The sequence below is a fragment of the Pterocles gutturalis genome, unplaced genomic scaffold (genome assembly GCF_000699245.1).
Source record: "Pterocles gutturalis isolate BGI_N339 unplaced genomic scaffold, ASM69924v1 scaffold32581, whole genome shotgun sequence".
Classification (NCBI taxonomy): Eukaryota; Metazoa; Chordata; class Aves; order Pterocliformes; family Pteroclidae; genus Pterocles; species Pterocles gutturalis.
The window spans coordinates 63,212-87,640 of record NW_010098903.1 but is presented as its reverse complement, the minus strand read 5'-3'; the positions used below and the strand labels follow the sequence as shown (position 1 = coordinate 87,640).

At 40.0% G+C, this 24,429-nt stretch overlaps 1 protein-coding gene across 1 annotated transcript in view; it reads right to left on the bottom strand.

Annotated features, from left to right (window-relative positions):
- Window positions 1-24,429, bottom strand: part of MYRIP (myosin VIIA and Rab interacting protein) — a 64,319-nt gene that overhangs the window by 14,951 nt on the left and 24,939 nt on the right. Inside the window, 6 exon segments of the mRNA XM_010074695.1 lie at window positions 1,737-1,914; window positions 7,215-7,364; window positions 8,698-8,778; window positions 9,106-9,203; window positions 9,818-9,898; window positions 11,472-11,608. Coding sequence (XP_010072997.1) covers window positions 1,737-1,914; window positions 7,215-7,364; window positions 8,698-8,778; window positions 9,106-9,203; window positions 9,818-9,898; window positions 11,472-11,608 — 725 coding nt within the window.

The window sequence follows — 24,429 nt, the reverse complement described above, 5'->3', positions numbered from 1 at the left end:
GCTGAACAAACAACTCAGCCTTATGGATTCCTTCCAGGGGTTCAAATTTGCCATTTCCAGAAAAACTGTAGAAATACTTATTTATGCACCTCGCATTACATGATTACAAATACCTGGAGCTCACATATACACGTAAGAATCAGTCAAACATCCTCAGTTAACTGAAGAAAGGACAGTAGTTGATTACATCTTAGAGGGTACGCAGGGTAGAAAGGAATGCCTCTGAGAACTTTATATTCAGAAAACTGACTTCATCCCAGCTTCAAGTAATGGCAAGTGTTCCCTTCCTGATTTTCCAAAACAAAGTCACTTACTTTAAAGAATGGATTTTGCACAGTCCTTTTGGGTATATGCTATAAATTATCCATGTGAAAATGAAAACAGATTTAAGAAGTCTCATTGTGAAACTATTGGTAAAGGGTGAAAAAAGCACTAATTAATGATTTGGCTCTTGAATCATCACTTAAACCAGTGCAAACTGTAATCAGAATGCATTGTGAACTGCTTTTTTAGCTTCATGACTAAAAAGCCCACTGACATTACCACTCCAAACTCTTTGTTGAGATTTCTTTCATTTTCTGTATCCCAATACAGAGCTGCTTACTATTGCATAGGTGAGATCCTATTTACACAAATTAGCACAAGCAGTATTTACTATAAGCTCAATAGGCACCACAATTTCATCACAAATGTGGCTCTTAGATGAAGGAAGCAGAACAAATCCTCTGAGTAGAGCACCTGAAAGGAAACTGGGTCAATCAGTCATTCTGCTATGGGTAAGCAATTGTTAAGTACCAAATTGCTCAACAGTTGAATTCAATGGCATTGAAGTGGGTTCTTAAATTTAAGCACCCAATTAACTGCTTTACTGAAAACATGCCTGCCACTAAAACGCCCAGGAGAAGAACACTGCTGCCAGGGGGCTGAAGGAGCAGTTCACAAAGTAACGCATACTTAGTTAAGTCAGATTTTACTACCACTTTACTATCACTTTATTTTTGGGGGGAAGAGTGGTATTGACACTGGCTAACTTTCAGTCTCTTCATCTTGAAGTAAGCAGGGTACTGCATTCTACCCCAGGGTGCTGAGTCAGCAATGAGGCTGACTTAGGAAGCTACTCACCATCCATCATCCATATTTGCACCTGTACCTAATGCACGGAAAACCAGAGGACAGAGACTGAGGGAAACTGCTGCTCTGGCAAGTTCTGAGTCACCCAGCTTCCTCAAAAGCAGCAGTTAGCAGGGCTGCACAGAACACTGCGTTGGTGAATTCACTGGGGTTGGAAATAAAGGTGTGAGGGGGAATCCTAAACGTGAATTATTTCACTGTTTGTAACCTCCTGAACAGTGAACTTGTGCAAGAGAAGTGAGTCTGGGCATTTGCCAACTCCTTCAGCTCTAGGACAGATAACTAGGTGACAAAGCAGAGCCCTTGGACTCTTGTGTCTTAAAAGCTCTGAAACATATCCAAATTAGATGCCGAATGTTTCCTGACAGTCCAAAAGCAACTCTCCAAAGGCCCAAATTTTGAATTTTTTCTTGGAAAAAATACAGCGGTAAGATGAGCAATTAAATCATGACACTTGGCATCACCAAACAGACACCTTTACATGTGCCCCTGCAAGCATGGAGGTCAGCAGAGATTTCCTGAAGAGCATCCTTGCTTTAAGTTGTATTTATTCCACATGTGAGTACCAAAAAAAAAAAAATCATATTCGTACTAGAAATATTTACTTATTTCATTTAGCCTGTCCACACTTTTCCAGCTGGGTAATGCAGAGAGGTTGCGTTCCTTCTGTTTCCTGAAGTGTCCTTTTTGCTGCCTCCAAAGAGCCTCAGTCACAGACAATGCAGGGTCCAGTCCTTTACTGGGCATATCTTCACTAGCCAGGGAGAATGCAGACTGAGACCTCTGTGGAGGGAAAAAAAAACCACCAAAGAGCATAATTTAAAAATAGAAATACTTAATTATAAAACTCTTTACCATAATTAGTATGCGTATTCAGTTACCCATGGAAATGTGGGATCTGCTAGCATCCAGAAATGGAATTTAACGCGTTCAAAAGAATTATTTCAACACTAGATTGCTTATTTATGTGCATTTCTGATGCCATGCAAGGAGGCAGGAAATTGTTTATACTACCACAGACCAGATGGAAAGAAATAATGAGGGTGAAGCTGTTAGGAATGTGCTTGGTAAGGACTGATATCTTACTGCTTCGGCTGAAGCCAGCCAGAAAGAGAACCCATTATGGTGAGACACGATGATCTATTGTTGGCTCAACAGGCCATCTGGTGTAAGAATTTGCAGAAATTAAAAAGTAAAAAACAGCAAACAAACAAGTCTGTTCCCCAAAAATAGATGCACAACTCAACTGATTTTAATGCAGAATTCTTTTGTTTGCTAGGACATACATATCACACAACATGCCGGGCAGTTTTCTGCAGTCTTGCTAAACAAGTCAACACAGCCTACACTTGGACATCTATCTTCTTCTAGGAGGGTCACATTTCCAGTCAAAATGAGGTAAAATACTGTTGGGATTGTTAATGACCCCTGACTGCTAATGAGGGGAAGAGGCTTTCCTTTGGATCCACATAACTGGATCATACATTTTAGTTTTGACTTAGGCACTCAGTTAGAAGTTACATTTAAATTTGGCCAGATTTAAAAAAAAAAAAAAAAAAAAAGAAAAAAACAGAAGTGAAAGCTGGAAATGTCCTCCTGCTGATTTCAGGAGAATTCACTCTTACATATCAAATCATATATGTACTTCGAGAAACAAGGCTACAGCAGCTTGAGTCAAGTTTTAACATCTGCCTGACACTAATTTGCTGCAGCACAATTTTTTTTAAATTGTTAACTTTGCTTTTGATGACAGTATGTGCTTAGGCAGCTTGTATGGCAAAAAAGATCACTTTTTCAAATGACAGTTAGCTTTCTCTCCATAACTTTTGACCACCTAAAACCTCTGCCTTGGCCTTCATACCACAGCTAGTAGAAGGCTGCCTGTATATGGCCGGGTTTCATTCAGGAGTCTGCTTTCAAGGGGCTCAACTTCTTTACACATGCCAAGCTGGCCCCCTCAAATCTTTGTACATTTTAACTGATGTTCAAATTATAAATAATTAACTAAAACTGTTAACCTCAAAAGGGCCAGTCTTTGCCTGCATCAGAGCTCTGATCAGATGCTCCTGTGTGGGACCGGTGTACTGTGCCAGATTTAATTAACTGCAAATCTTCCTGTATCCTGGCTCAGCAGAGAGATTTCAGAACAGATTCAGTAAAACGAAACACAACTAAGCACAAGGGTTTAGTCTGTCTTCTGAACTGTGGAGGAAAAACCAAAATTATTGCCCTAGAATAAAACATTTTCTGTAACTGCAGTGACCACATAACTTGATTATTCCTATCTCTTAATTAATCTCTCCCAGCCAAAGCCACCAGCACCTTTTCTAAGAATAAGCTCTGGTTCCTTAGCAAAAACCCCTGTCAGCCTGGTGCTATTTTCAGTGTATTTATTTGTGATGAATTACATGGCTGCCCTGGATGTTTTCAGCCAGACACTAAGGTACTGCAACTGTTAGTTTCTGCAATAAATTAATACATCAGCAGATGGCATTGCAACCCAACGGGTCATTTGCTGTGTTCCCTGCACACCTCCCTGGGAGGCACGTGCTGCACGCAGGACGGCTGGGCAGTATGGCACAGCTTGCAAAATCCAGTTACAGTATTGACAGGCATTTCCAAACACTGTAGTTCCATGAGTTCCCCACCAAATCCTGCCTGCTGGCATCTGCTGGGAGATGCTTATTGCAAAAAGAAATTCACCCCTCTTCAGGGGATTTCTGCTGCGTAGTTATAATGTCTGGATGGGGAGAAATCAGGCTTCATCTTGTACTGGGTCAAACCATGACATTCTGGAAGGAAACAAGACAGTAAATAACCCATCAGGATCCAGCTGCCTCATTGCAAGGAGGTCCCAGCAATACACTCTGTGCAACCTTCTGATCGCAGCTCATGGATAAAAGCCGAAAACTCTATCTTCCCTATGATGTGACACATGTATTAATTAGACATAAATACCATGTTTCTGATACAGAGTTGTTGACAGGTGAGAACTGATGCCAGCTGGTATCAGCTTCCTACAGTGTTACGCCTCCCTCATCTGCAGCAGCTCTCACACTGTGTTGTACAACTGCTAAACAGGATTCCTCCTCAAAAAGGTTTTCTTCAAATATTTGTTTGGGACAAACCTACAAAGGCATAGAGCACCTGCAATACCTCCAGGGATTTCCAAAGCAGTGTTGGACCTCAGGCTTGCGGAACCTTCCTTCTCATTAAAACAAATCAAAGAAAAAAGAAATAAATAACCAACTGTCGGTACACTGTGGACCTTGTAATGAGCTTAATCCAGTAAATTTCTGCTTCCCCTGAGGTGCATCATAATGTGTATTTACTGAAATCCTCCTTTTCCCTATATCCCTAGCTGTTTTATATACCATAAATTATAGATGAGCTTCTGTTTACATATGCAATCTTTTAGCTGTAAAATAAAGACCACTAACACAGCACTTAGAACACCCCAAGATGCCTGCACTCCATCAATGTGTAAATGGGATGCAATATGCCAACTGGTTGTTTGCTCTCCCTGGCAGTGATGTATGGGGGAGAAATGGACTGAGAGGGCAGAGAAGCATCCGCCCCTTGCTCTAAGCTCCTCCTGTCCCAACACTCTACAGCCTTTGCTTATTGGCAATGAGAAACAGATGGTGCCATCCATCTCTTTTTATGAGATAAGGAAATAAAATATTCAGCTTGCATCACTATTTTTAGCATGGGCAAAGGATCTCAAAGAAATCTAAGAGAAAAAAAGGAAAAAGATAAATACCTACAGCTACTACCACACCACAGTACTGCAGTTAAACAATAAGATATTTCAAGGAGATACTCTGTGTGTGTGTTTTCCTTAATATGAAGATCAATAGATTTTGCTCCAGTCAAGCAGGTCTCACGCAGTTGGTCTCTTGGCACTGTGCTGTCCCCAGCTTACACAGCTCAAGTTCTCTGCATACAGCATTTACTTCATACTACAAAAAGGCAGTTTAACTGATTTAATGATGATTTCAAAGGAAGTGATTTTGGATGAGCAAGGCAGTAATGCAGGGCTTCCAGAGCCCACTGGAAGTTTCTGGCTGATATGGATAAGCTGCACACAAAGAGCTGCAATTAAAAGAAAAATTGCCTGCAGATATAACGACACAGTTCTAGCTGGGATAATTATGGCCCCCCTCCCTCAGTGAGCAAGTGACTTTGGTAATAAAATGCAATGCAATTAAAAGCATGGGTTTCTAATGGCCAGTGTTATAGCATGCAACTGCCCTAAGGAACTCCAAGTTACTAGCTTTACTGTGCTCATGAAACCGTGCGTATAAACCGCCTGTATTGTCTTCTACACAGAAGACAAATATTTGCTCTACGATAAATTTACAGCTTTAAATTATGAAATTCTAACTGCCTTAAGATTTGCTATCCTTGCCTCCCTTTGCTCTGCATGTGTGTCTTTCTGTTAATCATGTTTCTCCTTCCCTTTTTTTTAATCCATCCTGCTTTTGCTTGCTTCAAACACTCATTTGTTTGTCAGGTAACAAAGAAAGTCTTAAACAGATGACTCTCTACTTAAATAATCCTTATTGGGAAACAGGTTCATGTATATAACTCTAACCCACTAATAGTCAACTTGGGTAGCTTCAATAGAAAAAAATGCAACTTTTTTTTTTTTTTTTTTTTTTTTGCTTCCCTTGGGGTTGTTGTGGCCACATAATCTGTCTACAAAAACCTTGGTTACACTAGGAACCCCTGCCCTAATAAATCTGTCACAAGAGTGCCCTTGTTAGCATTGGCATGTACTAATAAGAAAGGGCTTGTATCATTACAGGCAGATCTCTGCTCAGACTAAGCCAACACACACAGCTCCATGGCAGGATGTGTACACACATCAAGAGTTCTTTGTGGCTTTTCTCACCCTAGCATGACACTTCTGTTACTCCAGTATTTTCCACAAAGTTTACTATTTCTCAAACCAATGAGCCTCCCTCTTGTGAAAATTTGGGACTCAAACTTGTTACTTCAGAACAGAATTTCAAAATGTGTTGAGTTTCAGCTTAACTCTCCACATGCAGAAGAGCAGCAGGCTTCTGGTGTAATAACTGAGCATTTGAACAGCATGTTCCCCTAGGACCTGTCCTTCAACTCCCGAAAGAAAACTCAGTTGAGTCAGGCACAAAATTAACTCTCCGTCTCCTGACTCTTCTGTTCTGCAAGAACATGTGAATGTGAGTCTGTATCTCAGCAATTCTGGCCCACAATCTTATATTCTGGCATAAATGTATTTCACTGTCAGCATAAGCTAGCAAATTTAGCTGGGAACAAAGCACAGCACATATTCGGTTCTGGTGGCTCTGCTCAGTTGGGGAGAGGTGGTTACTGCTGCAGCAGCAGTACACTTGGGAGCAGCAGCTTAAACCACTGTATCAAAATGCACTGGAACTCATCTGTCACTGTCCTCCCTCTCTGTTTGGGAAACGGCCTGTCCAAGCCCATAGCTTATTTTCATTTCTTTTCCTTTGCTGTTCTTCTTAAAATGTTACTAACGCAGCTTGTCAGATTTTCTTCAGCTTTATAGCAGGAGCTAAAGGCATTGTGCTGAGAAATAAGTGAAAGACGGAAGAAATACTCTTCAGTGTAAGACTTAAATGGTGCTTTACAGTTGGATTTACTTTTTTGTTGGTGGTGGTGTTTGCTTTAAGATGGCTAAGGAGAAAAAAATTTCAGAAATCTAACATTGTACAAAAGAAAATATGACATTCAGCAAAAATCCAAATAAAAGCTAAGTGAGCGTAAAAACTGCTTTAAGGAATAAACACTGAGGCACTGAGTCCTGTTAGCATTGAAATCAAGCCGAAAGATTGCTTATATCACAAACTTATTCTTTCCCAACACACTCACCGATACAAAACAACGTCTGTGCTGTACTTCCATGGCCCATGATGTGCTCGGAAAGCAAGTGACAGTTTGTTCAGACACAGGTTTAAGGCTTGTTCTCTGCCAGTTTCTACAGACCATTCCAGGCAGTAAGTATACTTATCCATTATTTCAATCTTCCAGTTTTGTGCAGCAGAAAACATTGATAGCTGTGCTAAGGCACTCACCCATAACGTATAGGAGCCCCGGCGGCTCCCTGGAAAAGTCAGCATGCTCTGATCTGAGACAGCAACGGATGCCAGGCCGCTGCTCCGGGATGGGGGCCATTCCGAGTCAGCCTCCGCCTGCTCACTTTTGCTTTTCTGCTTCTTTATAATCTGTAAGGTAGGGGTGCAGGGGGTGGGAGAGGAGGGAAAAAAAAAAAAAGAAGTGCTTGGAAAATACTGTCTGAGCTGTATGGAGAAAAACGACGTTAAGCCTGTCTCGAGGCAAACTGCCTGGAAAGAATATTGGAGTTTCCCTTTGCTTTTGCTCCAGTTCATGCAAGGATGATTCTAACAACCTGTGTGCACTTCTTCTCATCTGAAGTCATGCTGCGTGCAAGCGCGTAAGCATCGATACAGTAAATCACAATCAAAGCCTGTAGGAACATCAGAGGTGAATTAAATAAACATGGAAACCTGTTCTTAGAGGAACACTTGAAACATTAGCAGCATCTATCTGTCAAGTATTTTCTCAGACAAGACTGTTCGCAAAGAAACAGAACATACTAGTTATGAGGAGAATTTCAAAGGCTCCCATGGCATCTAGACACATTTTTACTGAAAACAAAGAGGTTTTAGGTGTCTATGCACTATTTTTGTTTTGTATTCATTTGAAAATCTACACCATCTTAAGAGAGAGGGAAGATCATATAGACTACCTGTCTCCTTACACTGACAGATAATATCCTGCTATCCTTAATTTCCACAACTTTTCTGAATCCAGTTTAAAACACCTACAGAATATTATTCTATGGCATAAAAGATCTTGTTAGGCAGCTTTTGACAAAAGTGGTAGCAGTTCAAGATAGGCTCTGGACTATCAAAGACCCGATAAGCAGAAGTAATCTTCTAACATGCCTATTAAAAAAGAAGAGAGATTATAACCCATTGAGCTGCTGCTCTTCTGGCTTTTCTCGACAGCCTTATAAACATGTTCCTCTGCTGGTGTGTGATCCATACATTATTAAATGCCGCATTTTGGGTGTCTCACACAGCATCATTAATAGAATTCTCTTTTATTGATCAAAGTTTCTTTGTATGTGTTGCCAATGCAGGGTCCAGCAGAGTTGGTATGGGTCAAGAGCCACACTTCTTTATGTTGGAAAACGCTGCCTTTTTGAAAGTGAGGTACAGATGTAAAATTCCATCGAGTAGGGGCCTCCTTGTCCAAGCAAGGCTATCGCAGTCCTGAGGGAGCAGTACCTCTCAGCTCTGAGTGTACTGGCCATCAGTTTAGGCACTGGATTTAGCTTATTTATAATGTGATCTCTCTGTCAGATGTAGCTGATTAAGCCTATACTGTGACAGTTGAAGTCACAACTTGTCATTTGCTCTGTGCTTTCTCCATTGGTGTTACTCCTTTTGCTGTGAGCAGAGGCAAAGCTCACCAGACTGAAGGATTGTGTTCTGGCTATTGAACAAGCTCAGGAAGAAATGCATGCCATACCTTCTGCACGATGGTGGTGGCCAGCTCTTCTATGAGGTCCTCCTTGTGCTCCTGCAAGTAACAAGCCTCGTTCTGCTTGTCCTGCATGAAAATGGATATCTATAGTTGCTAAAATAACATAAAACTGGCCTTTTCACAGAAACAGTACAGCTCAGGAAATGGGTAATACGCCACATTGGCACTGTGGGAAGAAATCACAGGTGTTTACATCGCATGTCACCTTCTGAAATGCAACACGCATCTTGGATACAAGGTCATAAAACCTACACTCAGCTCTTTAGGTATAGCAGGATATAGCTGCTACTTCTTTACCTTTTCTTTTGTATCTGCTTGGTTTTGTACCACTACCTGAATTAAAAGAAACATAATTTTTCTACTTAAATTGATACATTTTTTTTTAAATGATACCAGGCTGTCACTGTAGGTCTCTGCCTTAGAAATCGCTTCTTCCACTGCTTCCTCTGCAACACGTAACGCCACGGCAAGGGTATCCATCATGCTGTGTCCTAGGTGAAGAATAAGATAAAACCACCATGTTTCTCTATATATGTACATTTTGCATAACGCACCCCAAAATTCAGACTCATATTCTGGACATATACTACAATCTTAGGCTGTTCATTACAAAGTTCCTTTCCTCAATCCATAATTATGCACAGTAAAAATAAACCTTAAGACAGAGAAATTTTTCTCAATCTCTATGTTACTTCTTAAATGTAAATACTAAATGCAATAAAACACAGTATTTCTATGTTGCTTGTTTTAGAATCCAGGAAAACAGTTAGGAGGAAATCATAGGAAGAAAACTTGTAAACCTCCTTTAAACACCGATGGAATATAAGAAAGAAAATGAAAAAAATATATGAGCACAGGAAAGGAAATGGGAGATAAGAAATGAAACCTGACCATTAAGAAAATCACACTAGAATAAGCGTGTATTAGCTGTAACACTGAAGCAAGATACCCCAGCATGGTACACAAACAATTTTTAGTATCTTGCTAAATATTTCAGCTAAAATGTTGTATCTGTGAACAAGACTTCCCAGCGCTCTAGGCTATGTCTCCAGTAATTCAAAGTGTAAGGACTATGTTTTAATCAAACGAGTTTTTAGCAGCATACCTTCTGTCTGTCGGTAGAATGTAGAGTCACTGCCACAAACGCTTCCTTCATTTTCAAAGCTTCCTTCAAAAAAACCTCCTTCTGCTCAAAAACGACAGGACCACACGTTAGGACAAAAGCACCCGTTAACAGCAGAGGCATTATGAGATTAGAGTGTTCACTCATGATACAGTGGCACCGCACACAAAGAAGGATAATGGGAAAATTCCTCCTACTTTTGTATAAACCATGATTGCAGCAGCTTTTGTACAAAACATGATTGCTTTTATACGAAAGAGCTCTTATTCATTTTGGATGGAGAAAACTATTTGCACAGTAAAAGAGAGCGTGAGGACGAAGCTACCGGGTCTACATGGTAGAAGGTAAGTACAGGGAAGCTGCCTTTAATATGACATTTGGGGTTGGAATAGATGCCACATTTTAAAGGGCAATGCTGTATAAATAAGCCAAAGCCCAGACACGTACACTAGTCTTTATCTCCAAAGGGAACAAAAGGTTTACCTAACAGTCATACGGTGAATAGAAGGAAGTCAGCAATGACATTTAGACTCCAAGGCCTTCCTTAGAAAGGTCTCAGAGAGAGCACACATCCCACTGCAACTCATCACTGCACTGTTCACACTTCCAGTCAAGGACAAACTCAGTGAGACTATGGCTTAAGTGAAGGCAACACTTTTATCAAAGTTCTGAAGGATCCATCCCCTCAGATTTTAATTCCACTGTCCCACTTCTGCCTTCACTGAAATTAATTTTCTGGTCCTCATACATATTTGTTCTCAACTGTTAAGGAATCTTCTCTAAAAAAATGAATTTGATACAGAGAAAGGAAAAAGACTAATAAATCAGAATTTAATGCATAGGTCACTTCTCCTGAGAAGCTTTTACACCAATATTCATAAGAAACACCTACAATTTTCACTCAGGACTGGAGAGTCTGCTTACCATCCTATACAATTTCAGAAAAAAGACAAAGTGAAGACTACAGAAAAATTAAAGTCTCTGTACAAATTACAAAATAATTACCTTAGGGAAGAATGTGGTCCAATAAATCCAATGAAATTTCAAACATTCAGCTAGCTGTGTTTTGAGTAATTTGCTAAAGTTACCAGTAAGACGCCATACGCCACTTCTTCTAACCCATTTCTTATCTCCAGTTACTCTTCTCATGGGGTGATGTATTGTAATATTACAGTTAAGGGAGAATTGTGTGTCTTCATTTAGAAGGGTTGAAAACTTAAGTGAGGACAATCTAAGTTTTGGTCAACTTGGATACTGAATGTATCCCATGTTAACGAAACTTTCCTTCAAACACCATGGAAATGTGCTTTAAGGCGAAATGTTGAATGCAAAATTATTTTCTCCTTCACTGACCACTCTGTGATGAATTTTGGAACATGGGCTAGAACACAAACTACAGTTTACAGACTGAAGATAAGAGTTCTTCTGTATCAGTAGTGTAATTAAGATTAAACATTCTTTGAATTCTTAAACAGCTCTCTAGACACTTGACTTCTTTTTTCTCTCCACTGAGGTATTTATTTTTTTAGAAAAGCATAAAAAACACCCTATTTTGAAATAATTTCAGCATTTTCGTTGTTTCAGCATGTGTGTTAAAGTACATAAGCTAGTAAGAGACCAACACAGCTTTTCTTACCTACTACATCAGGACAAACTCCGCTCTCCAGTCTATGCTTCTTGTATAAGTTCTTCAGGACTTTGGCACTTCCAAAACACTTAAAGCGGCTTTTGACATTTTTATAGTACCAATCCAGGGACTGGGTCCTTAGGAGCCTAAAACAGAAAAATAAACAACATAGTGGGAATGATTCTACAACAAATAAACCTAAAGAGTTTACCATCCTTTCATGTAAAAAGGGATCTTTTGGTCCTCAGAGCATAAACATACTAACTTCTGAATACTTCTTTACTGTCTGTGCTTTGCAAGTGTTCGGTATACTGTCACTGGAGAGGGGATACTAGGCTTCCACCTCTACATGAAAGCTTACTTTCCCAAAAGCCTCCAAGAAAGAGAAATAAGTCAGAGAGTGAATGTGAACTAATTCTGTGTGTTTGCTTCCCTGTTTCAGCCCATTTGTTCCTCTGCACATTGCCACAGCAGTTTATTTTCAATTAATTTACTGTACTTACATTGCAGGAACCAAGATACTTTTATAGGACATGAAAACATTTCATATAAAACAGTATTTACTATAGGCTGCCAAGTAAGCAATTAAGCAAAGAGATGACTCGTAACACCAAGATTTTAGAAAACAAAAGGCTAAGGTTAGTGTCCAGTGTCAATATATGAACCCCTAAAGAAATGATGTTACTGTCAGGGGTGCTGGATTCTCATCACTTCCAGACTTGAAGAAACTCAGATGATTTAATTCTGTATTTTTTAAAACTGGGGTCATGGGTGAAAAAAAATAAATTAAAACAAAAGCCCCACTGTAACCTTTAGATTTTCCTTCAGGGACTCTGGACTTTTCTTTATAAACTACAAAGCAAGTGACAATCCACAATTTTTGTTTAACACACACCATTTCATAAGCAAATAAAATCTTGTCTATTGAGAGACTAGCAATGTAGTTCTTACTCAGCACTGAACCTTGGGAGATACTTGGTAACAAACAAATATGCTGAGCCTGGGGTTTCAACTAAATGCTTCCAGTCTGGCTCCAGATTTTTGGAGTTTCAATATATCGCTAAAAAGGAACAGCCCCTTCACATAAAGCAGAACATCATGAAGTAGTCCACCTCTCTGTCACCCCTGGAAAGTGCTTAGTAGCAAACACCAGCAGTGGGAAATTAAAAATAAAAATCAATGAAGCCCATCATATTCAAACTGTGAACCCTTAATTAGTTGCCCTACTGAAGACAACAGAAGAAAAAGCATGTAATGGAACAGAAGCGTATTATTTTCTGTACACTGGGTCAGCAATTAGCTGCAGCAGAGATGTGTACAGATAATGTAAGAATATTATCTCTTTACTATCTATTTGCACAGTAACATCCCGAGCCTAACTATGGTTCCCAGGAGGCTTAGTTCCGGTATTCATCATTCTACAAATATCACTAACGTATGACAAGGGCAAAAAATCTTTTTTTTTCTGGAAAATGTCCTTACACACGGTGCACAGGTGACTGACATCTGACAAAGCACAAGTGGCTGATGATAGAGCATGAGGAATGGGAAGCAGGCCTAGGTCTGTCTGTGAAGTACAGGACTTCAGAATTCCTATCATGCTGCTCCCAAGAGCATTATAAAGCCCCCCTCCACCTTTTTTCTTTTTTTTTTTTTTTTTATTTTAGTGCAGCAATGTGTGTGACTTAATCAAGCAGCACTGTTAAGAGCCTACTCAACATCTTTACAAGTGGTTTTCAGTACACTTCTTGCCTGCAGCACCCAAATACTCAATTTTTAGCCTTCTCCTGAGGAAAAAAAAGTACACCAGCTGTGCTGGGGACTGGGAACAGGAACCATCTCTCTCATTATTAGTGATGATCACAAGAAAATCCTGTGAAAGACTCCACTCACGCATGATTACAAGTATTCACGACTCAATACAGAGGAGGTTGTTTAGCGACTGATGTAACACTTCAATTTTTTTGCCTTCTAAAAAGTAGTGAGGTTTTATTTGGTCTAAAGGCAGTACAAAGTTTCTACAACAAATAGTTTCTATAAGGAAGTACCAACTTAATGTTCATGACCTTAATCTCTACTCATAATGCAAGTTAAACTACAAGGAAGCATTATAACAACATTTTCCCCATGAACTTTGTGAGAAGGATTTCAGTTCCTTTCAGTGTCAGTGAAATCAAACATACTTAGAGGTGCAAGAACATAACCTCACCTTCATTCCCTCCAGGATGAATCATTACCATAGCACACAAACACCACACACGAATATCCTACCAAAGGTCAGTTCACTAAAAATCAGTCTTAAAAATAAACTGAGGAAGTTCAGGCCCCTGAAGCCCTGAACAAAACTCCTGTATATCAACCTTTGGCCAAACTCATGTCATTCTCTGATGGGACTTATTTCCCTGTTATGCACATATCCCCTACCTGCTCAAGAACAACAGCTCCTAAACATTTAGCCCTATTCCTTCCCAAACTTTAAGTTGAAATTCTATTTATTTTCCTCTAATGGCATTCTGCAGGTCACCCATTGTGTCCCCAACCGTGAAATCATGGCTTTCCTGTGCCAGCAGAAATGAACCCAGCCTGGTAATTGCACTGCAGTCTACAGTGTGTTAATTATTCAGAGCACTCAGCCGTCAGGACTGCACTATATAAGGCATTTCCTAAAAATACGCATCCTCCCAACCATTCACTGAGAACTTCACTGCCCCGGTTTTGGCCTTTAAATTCCAACATGGAGCAACGTACAAGAAATAATAAACTAAGGTCAGCACGGAGGGAAAAAAAGGAATTTCTTTTTTCCCAAAAGACAGCTGCATGTGCACCTCTCAAATTTGCTTACTCTCTCTCCTTTACCTTTGAAATCAGCAGTCAAAAAGTTCGATGTGGGAGGAAGACAGAGTAGGTTTTACACAGAAAACCTAGATATACTTTCTGAAAGGAAGAAAGAGATGAAGAGATGGCAAGAAAGGTGCAAGTGTGGAGTGTCCCTGCCTTTGACACTCTGTGCTTGTCAGCCCAGGACTCTGTGTTTGACATGACCAGAGATCATCCTCAAAGGACACTCCTTGACAGACTCATCTGCCATAAATTTGTCTCTACCCAACCTAAATCTCGGCATACTTTTGGCCTCCTGAAAGCTCTCCGGCGATACAATCCACAGCTCTGTGCCACACAGCTGCATTTGTGACCCACACTCTGAGTGGTGGCTTGATCATGTCAGCAACATGGAAATAAACCGTGAGATTGCTGATCTTTAAAGATAGAATTATTGGAAAATAATCAGTATGTAAAAAAATCAGGAATAAAGCACTGGCCTCTAATAGGCTTCTTGAAAACAAGAACAAAGAAGATAGGGAGGGCTTCTACAGGTGCTAGTGCAAAAAAAGAGTTATAGATGAAAGAAAAACTGATAGTTTTGTTCCAAGTACCACACACTTGGAAGACTTCCTAACAGAAGATGACTCCAATGCTGTTTGTCTGTTAGTAGGTAAGGTGACTCTATTCTGTTTGGGTTAAGTGTGGTTTTTTGTGTGCGTGTACTTTTAAACATGGCATAGAATGTAGAATTTCTTATCAAATATCATCAAAACATTGAAGATGGATTTTTATTTGTCATACACCCCTTCAGTGAGGTTTGGCAATGATATCTAGTCAGTCTAGACGATATTCTAGCTCACTTTGTGGTTCTACATCAGCTTCTATATTGCTTTGTGGTTCTAGATAACATTCTAGATTGGGTTCCAGATAGCTTTATGGTTCTGGATCATGTTCGAGCTCACTTTATGGTTCTAGATCGGGTTCTAGCTCACTTGAAAGTTCTAGATTGGTTTCCAGGCTGGCTTAGGGCTCCATCGGGTTCTGAGGGGGGAGGACCCAGTTCAGGCAGCTGTTCTGGCTTCTCACAAGGATTTGGAATACTTGCTGATGATGACAGCAGTCTCACTGGGTTTTTTTCCTTTCTTAGTTTCTTTTTTTGCCTTGCATGCTTTTTTGCTTCTTTGTAGCTCTTTTGAGTTGAAGGCCCATCGGATCATCCCATAATTGCAGCTCTCCCAAGTTTCTAGCACACTGACTCATCCTGCCTCTGTAGACGTTCTTTTGGCTGGAGGCAAAATTGGAAACCGGACAAGCTCCTACTTGCACACCTCCTTTGCAGCAACTGGTTGCCATGCTCCTGCCCCAAGGAGGCTTGCCAGCCTGCCCATGAGCCTTGTCCAATGGGCTTTGGCACCCACTCTTGCTCCCAGAAGCAACACTTCAGACAGGGCAGGGGTGTCCATGCACCTCACCAAGAGCTCAGCACTTCTAGAGGATGCTCCAGGACTTGCACCCACAGCTGCAAATGCCAGCCTACCCCAAAACTGAAGAAGAAACAGAGGAATCACCGTGGCAAGACTCAAATCTCTGCTGTCACTTGTCTGCTCAGGAGACAGAAAGATGGCACAATGACCATCACTGCTGCTGGCGGAGCTCTTCTCCAGCCTCATCTCAAGTCCCCAGCAGGTTGTAAAGGCAGAAGAGGAGATCACCTGCTCTCCTTAGTGCTGCACTCCAGCCATAAGCTTGTGATCCTTATAGGTAGTGGGAGCATTGGCAGCAATTACTGGGCCGACACTGCTGCTATTTGGGTCTTCTCTGGATTTTGCAGTCTTCTGATTACACTTCCCCAGAATTACAGAGGTTCCTCTGACAGAGGCCTACTGCAACAAGACACTTCCCTTCTAAAGTTTCTGCAAAGGATAAGTGTCCTGAAGTAGGTGAGGAAAACACTGAGACAATACCAAGTATAACTGGAGTGACGGGTTGATCGTCCAGTAGGAAAACACAAATATGAATGGAATATGTCAGCATTTAACTGACCTTGGATTTCCCCTGCAAGGTTGCACGTCAGGAAGCCCTGGCTCACAAATGAATTCATATTTGTCACGTTAACCCGACCTGCTGCCTGCAGGAAGCATGTTGTGTTTTAGAGTAACTCAAGTAAAAATATGGATTTTGCAGAAGTTAAGAAAGTCAATTTTTAAAAAGAAGGGGGTTTTCAAAGCCAGTGTACTGGCTGCACTGTATTTTAGCTGACTGTAAACACCAGAGGTGAAATCACGGCTGTTGAGAATTAAGAGCAGTTAAAGCAATGACCTAAGAAAGAGCAGGACCTCTCTTCAGGCATCCACCATCACTAAAAGCTGTGAGAAGCCATCTCCAATACAGCTCCTGCCAGTATCTCAGCAAGAGCTAATAAGCTTTTTCCATAACAGCATGTTTATGAGGATGTTTGCCATGTCTTACAGCCATCATTGAATATTCTTTCTCCATTTTTGCTTTGTAAAATGAGCATCAGTGACTGATGCTTATTTATTCAGAGCTGACTTCTGCACCTAGAAGTTCACAAGGCTGCATTGCAGGGGAGCTTGCAGAGAGCTTGCAGGACAAGTTTCTGCCGCTTTCAAAACACTCTGGCAGAGCCTAGGCCATGAAAGAGATGGGATCACAGAGGTGTACCATGATGATACAGAATCAGGGCTATGCAACACCCAGTCACCCATCTGTCAAAGCCTCACTGAGACTTACAGTGTAGAAACTGCCAGCTTTTCCAAAAAGAAAGATCCTGTTGAACTAAGTCAAGGGTATTTTTATTCCATTTGCCCACCACACTGACAAGTTTTAACCTCTTAAGCTTTTCATTAAAATGTGTATCTACCCTGATGAAAATTACTTAAGCAGCTATTGGATATTTGAAACTAAATTGAAACAAGTCCAAATACAAATGCCTGTGTAAAAGCTAGAACAATCTGATATTGCCAAAAGGGAACATTACACATTTTTACTTCAAAGTGCTTTTTATAAGGATATTTTAAATTACAAGATACATTCATGACATTTGTACATGATCTATAGGATTTATTTTATGACATAAATATCATAAATATACAAATAAAGATGTCACCACTGAAACAAATATTTCCCTCTCAATAAGGAAATATTTTACCTCATCTGAAACAATTTTCCTCCAGGAATTACATTTCATGCAAACTTCTGGGTTTTTTTTCTATCTTAATTTTCAGTAAAATACATTTTCAGTATCTCAACATTTTTCAAAGGGAAGAAATTCCATATCCTGGTCATCTTGTACTGGATGTTTTTTTCAGACATATCGTAGGAATGCATTGATACTGCATTATTAGTAAATTTATGAGACTCACATGCACATAACATGCTGAAGCAAAATACAAATAAGCACGAATCAAAGCAAGTTATTACAGCTACACTGAACATGGATGTACTGTCTTTTACTGTCATATTTGTTTCTACTTGCTACAATACATCAATGTAATTTTTATTTCAGATTTCTGAAAGAAGACAGGAAAAAGAACAAAAATCCACACTGACAGTACCTCCAAATTAATAGATCCCGCTGTTTCTCTTAAGAAACAACAACAGCAAGAGATATTAATAAATCCTTAGTAGGAGAGGCATTCATTTCTTGCTGTGCCATTACTACATATTTATTCTTGGCACCTACCCACTGAAGGGAAGGAAAATTCATACAGAAACCTCATGTAAATAAACTTCAGAATGCAGAGAACAACATCCAAACACTCTCAGGAACATCTGGTCACTGAACTTTGCACTCAGATTAATGAAATGAAAGTATTTGCAGTCAAAATACAACTGAACACAAATGACTATGAACAAATGCACCATTCACCCACATGAGGAATGTCTTCCATTACCATAGCAGATACCAAATGAAACAACAGAATGCAAAGCCACTTTGATTAATTATTCAAATTACCTAAGTGAAGGCTTTTCTTTCTGCAAACTTCATTTTTAATCCACAGATTCTTGAAAAAGATGAACAACAGAAAAAAGTAAGGTCGATGAAGCATAAAAATTTTCACAAAAAGACATACAAACTCTGCTCCATCAGAAAAAAATACTGGAGGATAAACCATGCAAATTAATTCTGTAATCCTGATTAGAAAAATACGCAGGGCTTTTAATATAGAGCTCAAGAATGCCAAAAAGACAACAATCCTCCGCTTTATGCTCTGTTTCTGTTGTTGTATGAGAAGAAAGCTGTGAACAAACAGCTGTGAAATGCCAGCAGAGATGAGAAGAATCATCACCACATACAATCAAAGAAAAAGCTGGGCTCATTTCAAGATTATTTAAAGAAAGAAAATGCGGAAGAAAAAGAAAAAACAATTAAGCCAAAACCCTTAAAACTTTGTTGGGGACTGAAGAGATGTGATTTCAGTTCCCATCTTTCATACTGGTTATCTCCCCCTGTAAGCCCTAAACTGGGCTGCACTGTTTTCTTGGGAGCTGTACGCAGTGACTCCATCACCCCCTTTCTGAGATGACACCTATTTGTAGCTTTGCAACTCCAGAAGCCCCAGAACAGCTTAAGAAAACATTGTTCAGCTGAAGGCACTGAAGTGTTACCCAGCAGAAGGGCGACACCTCCAAATCCACATCCCATGCAGGTCCCTAGCTGGGAGGTGTAAGGAAATTATTTCCTTGCCACCCACCCACCAGTGGTGGTAGGAGGAGGAGTGAGACAGAGTGATGCTGCACTCCCTAGATAGCAAACTTTCAAAAATAATTTGTTTTTTCAAACCAGCATCATAGTCACTGTATTTAAAATGCACATTTTTCCCTGGCAGGGTTTTCCCTGTTGCACAGGAAATATTTTTAGTCAGAAGCTTTGTTGTGCAAGCTGTCCAGCAGTCTGACAAAAGCTAAATTCCAGCTTATGTCTGAAAACCGTAGGAAAAATTCCAAAGCCTTTACAAATTATACAAATGAGACTTTAATCCCAGCTGGCCTAACGGGGGCTCTACATCTGGGCACACATACAAATGTAATTTTCATATGGATTTTAAGCTATTTGAATAATGAAAAACAGAAAAAAACCCCCTCTGTGTTTGTAAATATTTGTATCACAATAATAAAAACCAAACAGTCCTGCAAGCACAGATTAGCCAGACTGTCAGAGAAATACAGCTGTTTCTCAAAACCAGTCCTGCCCACAGCTCTTGGGTAAAATTGATCTGCTGTCCAGAGGATTCACTTCTCTAACAAACAGAAAGCTTCAAAGCAAAGCAATCCCCCTTTCTTCTCCAGGGCAAGCTTATTCTCATCTCCACAAGGCAGGGGCTATGTATCCTCCCAGGGCCACCTGGTTGTCATAAGATGTGTGTGATATTAGCAAGTCTGATCAAGAGCAAACAAGAAAAATGGAAGGAACGAGGAGAAACGGTGTATGAACAGGAGGGGTGACAATGGGAAGAACTGGAAAGCTACCTGGTCATGCACGGGGAGATGATGCAGCAACAGGATGAAGGGTAATGGATTAAAATGTATTGGAACTCGATGATCTCTAGGGTCTCTTGCAACCCAATCCATTCCATGATCCTATGATTCTATGATTAACATTTTTCCAACTATGCTGCTTAGGCCGTAAGAGAATAAAGGGATTTCATGCAGACCTGCTGTGTACACGCACACTTGTATTTTCACCTGACAGTGGCAGAGAAGGTCCCGTTGTAATAACAGAAGGCATCTCTCCAGGCATCCCCCCTGCGCACAGTGACCACAGGGAGAGCCGGGGCCAACAGAAACTATTTGTTATTTCTGAGACATCGCTTACTCTCAGCTCTCACCAAAGGGAGGGAACATGGGTCTCATCTCAGCTGGAAGCCTTAAAGAACAAATGAAAATGTTCTTGCTCTCTGCATATACACAGCACTTTTGTCAGAAGACTGGGGGTAGCTCTCAAGCTGCCCCTGCCCCTATTTCTTGCCATTATTTTTCCTCCAGTCTTTGTTTTCCTTAGGAAAAGATGCAGGTGGGTTAAATGATTTGCTTGCATTGCTGAAGACAATGTGGAGAGTCCAGAGGCAGGCAGGCAGTAGAAGGGAATGCATTAAGGATGTCCTCAGTGGATATGCTGCTCCATTAATGGACTGACCTTCTCTAGGAAGTCAGACTACAAGAAATCACCAGCCCTTGTCCAGCAGACTCAGGGATATAAAAAAGCCTATAATAGGCTTATAGTAGTATAGGCTATATTATTACTATTACTATTATTACTACTATTATAGGCTTATAATAGTATTATTTATAATAAATAATACTAAAATATTATCAGATAGCCTGTGCAATTCTGTATTTGCCATGTTACTAAGACTGTGCAGGTTTTCTAACGTCATTTCCATTACATACATACCCATGAGAAAATAACTTAATGCCCATTTTTTCAGGATGGTGTTATGGATACTGCAAACATATTTTCAACCAAAATATGTTAAAAATTATTTTGGACACAGAAAAACATTAAAATAATTATGTAATCTAGATACAGATTAGTCTCCAAGAAGACAGTCTATATGGAGTCGGATGGATAGATTAAATCTGGTAATTGTGTAATGAAAATTGGAATGATAAAACCAATTATCTCTTCTTGACATGAAACAAAAGAATGTATACTGACCACTCAAGGGTGTTTGCCCTCAACTATTCTTTCAGCTGTGATGAACTTTCATTAAAAAAATGCTATAATTTTCTTCAGAAGTTCATTTTTAAAAAGGAGTAGAGACCCCAGGTGTAGAAACACCAGGGAAGGAGGGAAAACAAACAAAACTAAGAAAAAGAAAATCTGACTTGAGTTTCAAGATCGAAAAAACCCAACCCATTCTTCTCTCCCAGCCCCCAAAAGTAAGAAGTTGTACCAATATAAAACATTAAGAGTATCTACTTACTTCCAGCATATTAAGGAAAATAATAAAAGGATCTACATTCATGGACGTTTGACTCCTAGGATGAATCATATGCTGAATAATGACAGGTTAGTACTGCTGTTTGAAAATATTTGTGTTTTTACCCCTAATCCATCTACAATGTTAGTTAAATAAGACAACCTGAGATGATAATATTAAATACTCTGCAAGCTATAACAATGGGATTATTTATTGAGTATACCTAAAATTAAATCACGGGTAGTAAAAAGAGATTTTCCAGAAAAAGTTTAGAAACACAGTTAAAAATCAAGAACTTCATTATTTTTCAGATCAGAGCCAGCTACCAAATCCTGCGATACACTTTATGATCCAACTCCTAATTTTTTTAAATGATTAACTTTTTAAGGGACAAAGTGCCAGAATTCTACAGTAGGTGAAGAAGCTAATAAAACTATTTTACATATATCCTATGTCATGCTTAATTTCTATATTGATTTTTATTACTTTCTACAATATGCATATACCGTATATCACAGTTATTTAACACTTATTAACTCATTGACAAAAATACCATTATCCTAAAGCAATTAAAATCTTTGAAAGGAAGACAATTAAAACCTCAGCAAGTAAATAAAAGAAATGGCCAAATATCCTTTAAATGCATTTTACAGGTGAAAAACTGCAGCACCAAAAGACTTGCTTCCAGTTACTTTGGCCAACGAGCATGCTGAGAAAGGAATCCAGATATCTTGACTCTAAACACTATGGTTTTGATTCAAGCTAACCCTTTTTCCCTCTGAGGCATTAAACATCTTCTTAAGGCTCTGTTTTCATATCTGCAATTTGTTCAAATTAAGTATTTTAGATGAAATACTTGTGTTGAAAAGGAAACCAACGCTCTCAGAATCTTTACGCATTAAGAACTGGGAGCGAGATCAAAGGGTGGAATAAGGCGGCATGTCAATGCATGCAATCCTTCTCCAAAGCCACCAGACAAGCAGCACATCTGAGCTTGGAAACAGCCTGTGGCCAAGGATTTTGCAGATTGTTTTGTTAAGATATACAGCAAGAATTATAAATGTCTGAATTCATGCTAGATGCAAATCTTTAAAAGCGATCATCTGCATTAAGCCTGTTTAGCACTGCTTCTACTTGAACAGCTCAACCGTTTTGCTCAGAACTCAGCAGAGAAATCTGACTTTCACATTTTATAGCCAACGAGCCACAAACACATCTCATGGATCTCAGCCAGCTCCTGCTGCACAAATCCCTTTGTGTGAGCCTGCACTCCCTGTGGCCCAAACACTGCCTTTATTCTCAGAGGATCTGGGACAACACAGAAACCTATGTACCCGCACCTATGGGCTTCTTCACAGTTTCTCAGGCTGCCTCATTCAGAAAGGCCATCATTGCTCAAGAGTGCAATTACCAACAGGGCAACATCTTTTAGATATATTTTTGACCAGTATGGCCAAAAATGCTCCACGTTTACTGAGACATCACAGCAAGAGGAGTCAGGTCAACCTAGCTGAATGCTTTTAGTTAGATTCTTTGTGTTTTATAGACACAACCATCACTCCAAGTTTGGGCTTACTGAAAGCTACTGAAACCTAGGCGAATTGAAAGCTCCATAAAGAAGGAGATTGCAGAAGAAAAGGGAATTGCTTCCTCACCTAATATCACCCTCAGATCCAGTGTCACCTCTGAATCCACCTGATGCACGTTATTTCGGGTAAAAGCTTTCAGAACAGTCTTTGATCCTGTTAGAAAATAACACATGCACAAATTGCTGCATATCCTTGACAGCCAAATGTATCCTCCGTTGTACCACTAAGAACATACCCAAGGGCTCTGATTTAACCTTCACATTAACATGCAAATTCAGAACAAGTCAGCCCCTGTGAGCCACTGGTCAATACACCGGGCTATGAGAATAGCAAGGCCACCAAGAAAAAGGAAATGATGGCACAGACACTGTCATATCAGGCCACCCAGTGCAGAAAGGGATTGGAATGTCCACCTCCATTCTAAGCAGTTTTTCAGACACCCATATCTACGCTCCAAGGCATAGGGAGGGAGCATACATCCACACAGCACAACAAGTGTGCATTGGTAGCACAACACCATAGGCTTGTGGTACGTCTACATATGCTGCTTCAGAGCTACCAAAGTCTTGCATTCAAGACTCCTCTGTCTGCCAAGGCAAACTACTGCCACCATTATCCCAGCACTTCATTTGCCTTATGTCCAAATTCCCCATCACTCAGGGTCTGCTCTTCCCAGTTACTTAGCACAAGGATGGAACGTAATTGGTAGAGGGACAGGTTTCCTCCTGAGGAAGCTCATTTCTGTTGCCCACACCTCTGATAGCAAGGGAGCAATATGTTGCTGCCTTTGGAATTGAGTCACTTCAGTAGCAGGACAGGGAGGATGAAGAGAATATGGAAAGCTTTTTTTCAACATTAGTCTTCAAACACATCATAACCCAATTTGAACAGATGCCAGCCACTCCTTTTGGCAGCCTGCATGATGTCTTGTTGTATTCTACAGCCAATTTGTTGACTCTAATTAGCAATTTGGGAACAGGGTAAGAAGAAAAGAGAAATAAAAAATTGAGTGTACAGTGCCAGTTACTATAGCAGGATTCTTTCATTCTTGGTTTTGTTTTAATGTGGTTGAACATAGGCTGCATCCAGCTGTTTCTTCAAAACCAGCCATGGATGCGAGTAGTAACTCCAGCTGGGTAAATACATGGTCTCTTTTCTGTGTAAACGTCACTTGTGATTTCCTGCGTGGACCCCAACGTGCAGCCTAGCAGGTGAAACCAGGTGTCAAGGGACACCTTTTTGTCTTTATTTTTCTTATTATCTTTGATACTTTATGATTCAACTTATTAGCAACAAATTGGGTCTTTCCAAACTATTTGGCCCCAAAAAGCACTGGGAGAACACTACAGTGCACAAGCCAGCTATTCAGTGTGGCTTAAAACACAAATCAAGTCCAAGTTTAGCAAGTTTCAGGATACTCAGTTTGCTCCTCTAAACCCCCACATACTCTAGGACTTCCACCTTTTTTTCTATTAACAAATGAAACAGACTGGTGATTTTTCATAATTCCTTTCTCAGCAAAAGCAAGTGCCTCTTAAACAGCTGCCTTTAACAGAAAAGGAGAATGAGATGAAAACTTGCAATGGCTTTGGTGAGAATTGCCATTAGAATGTC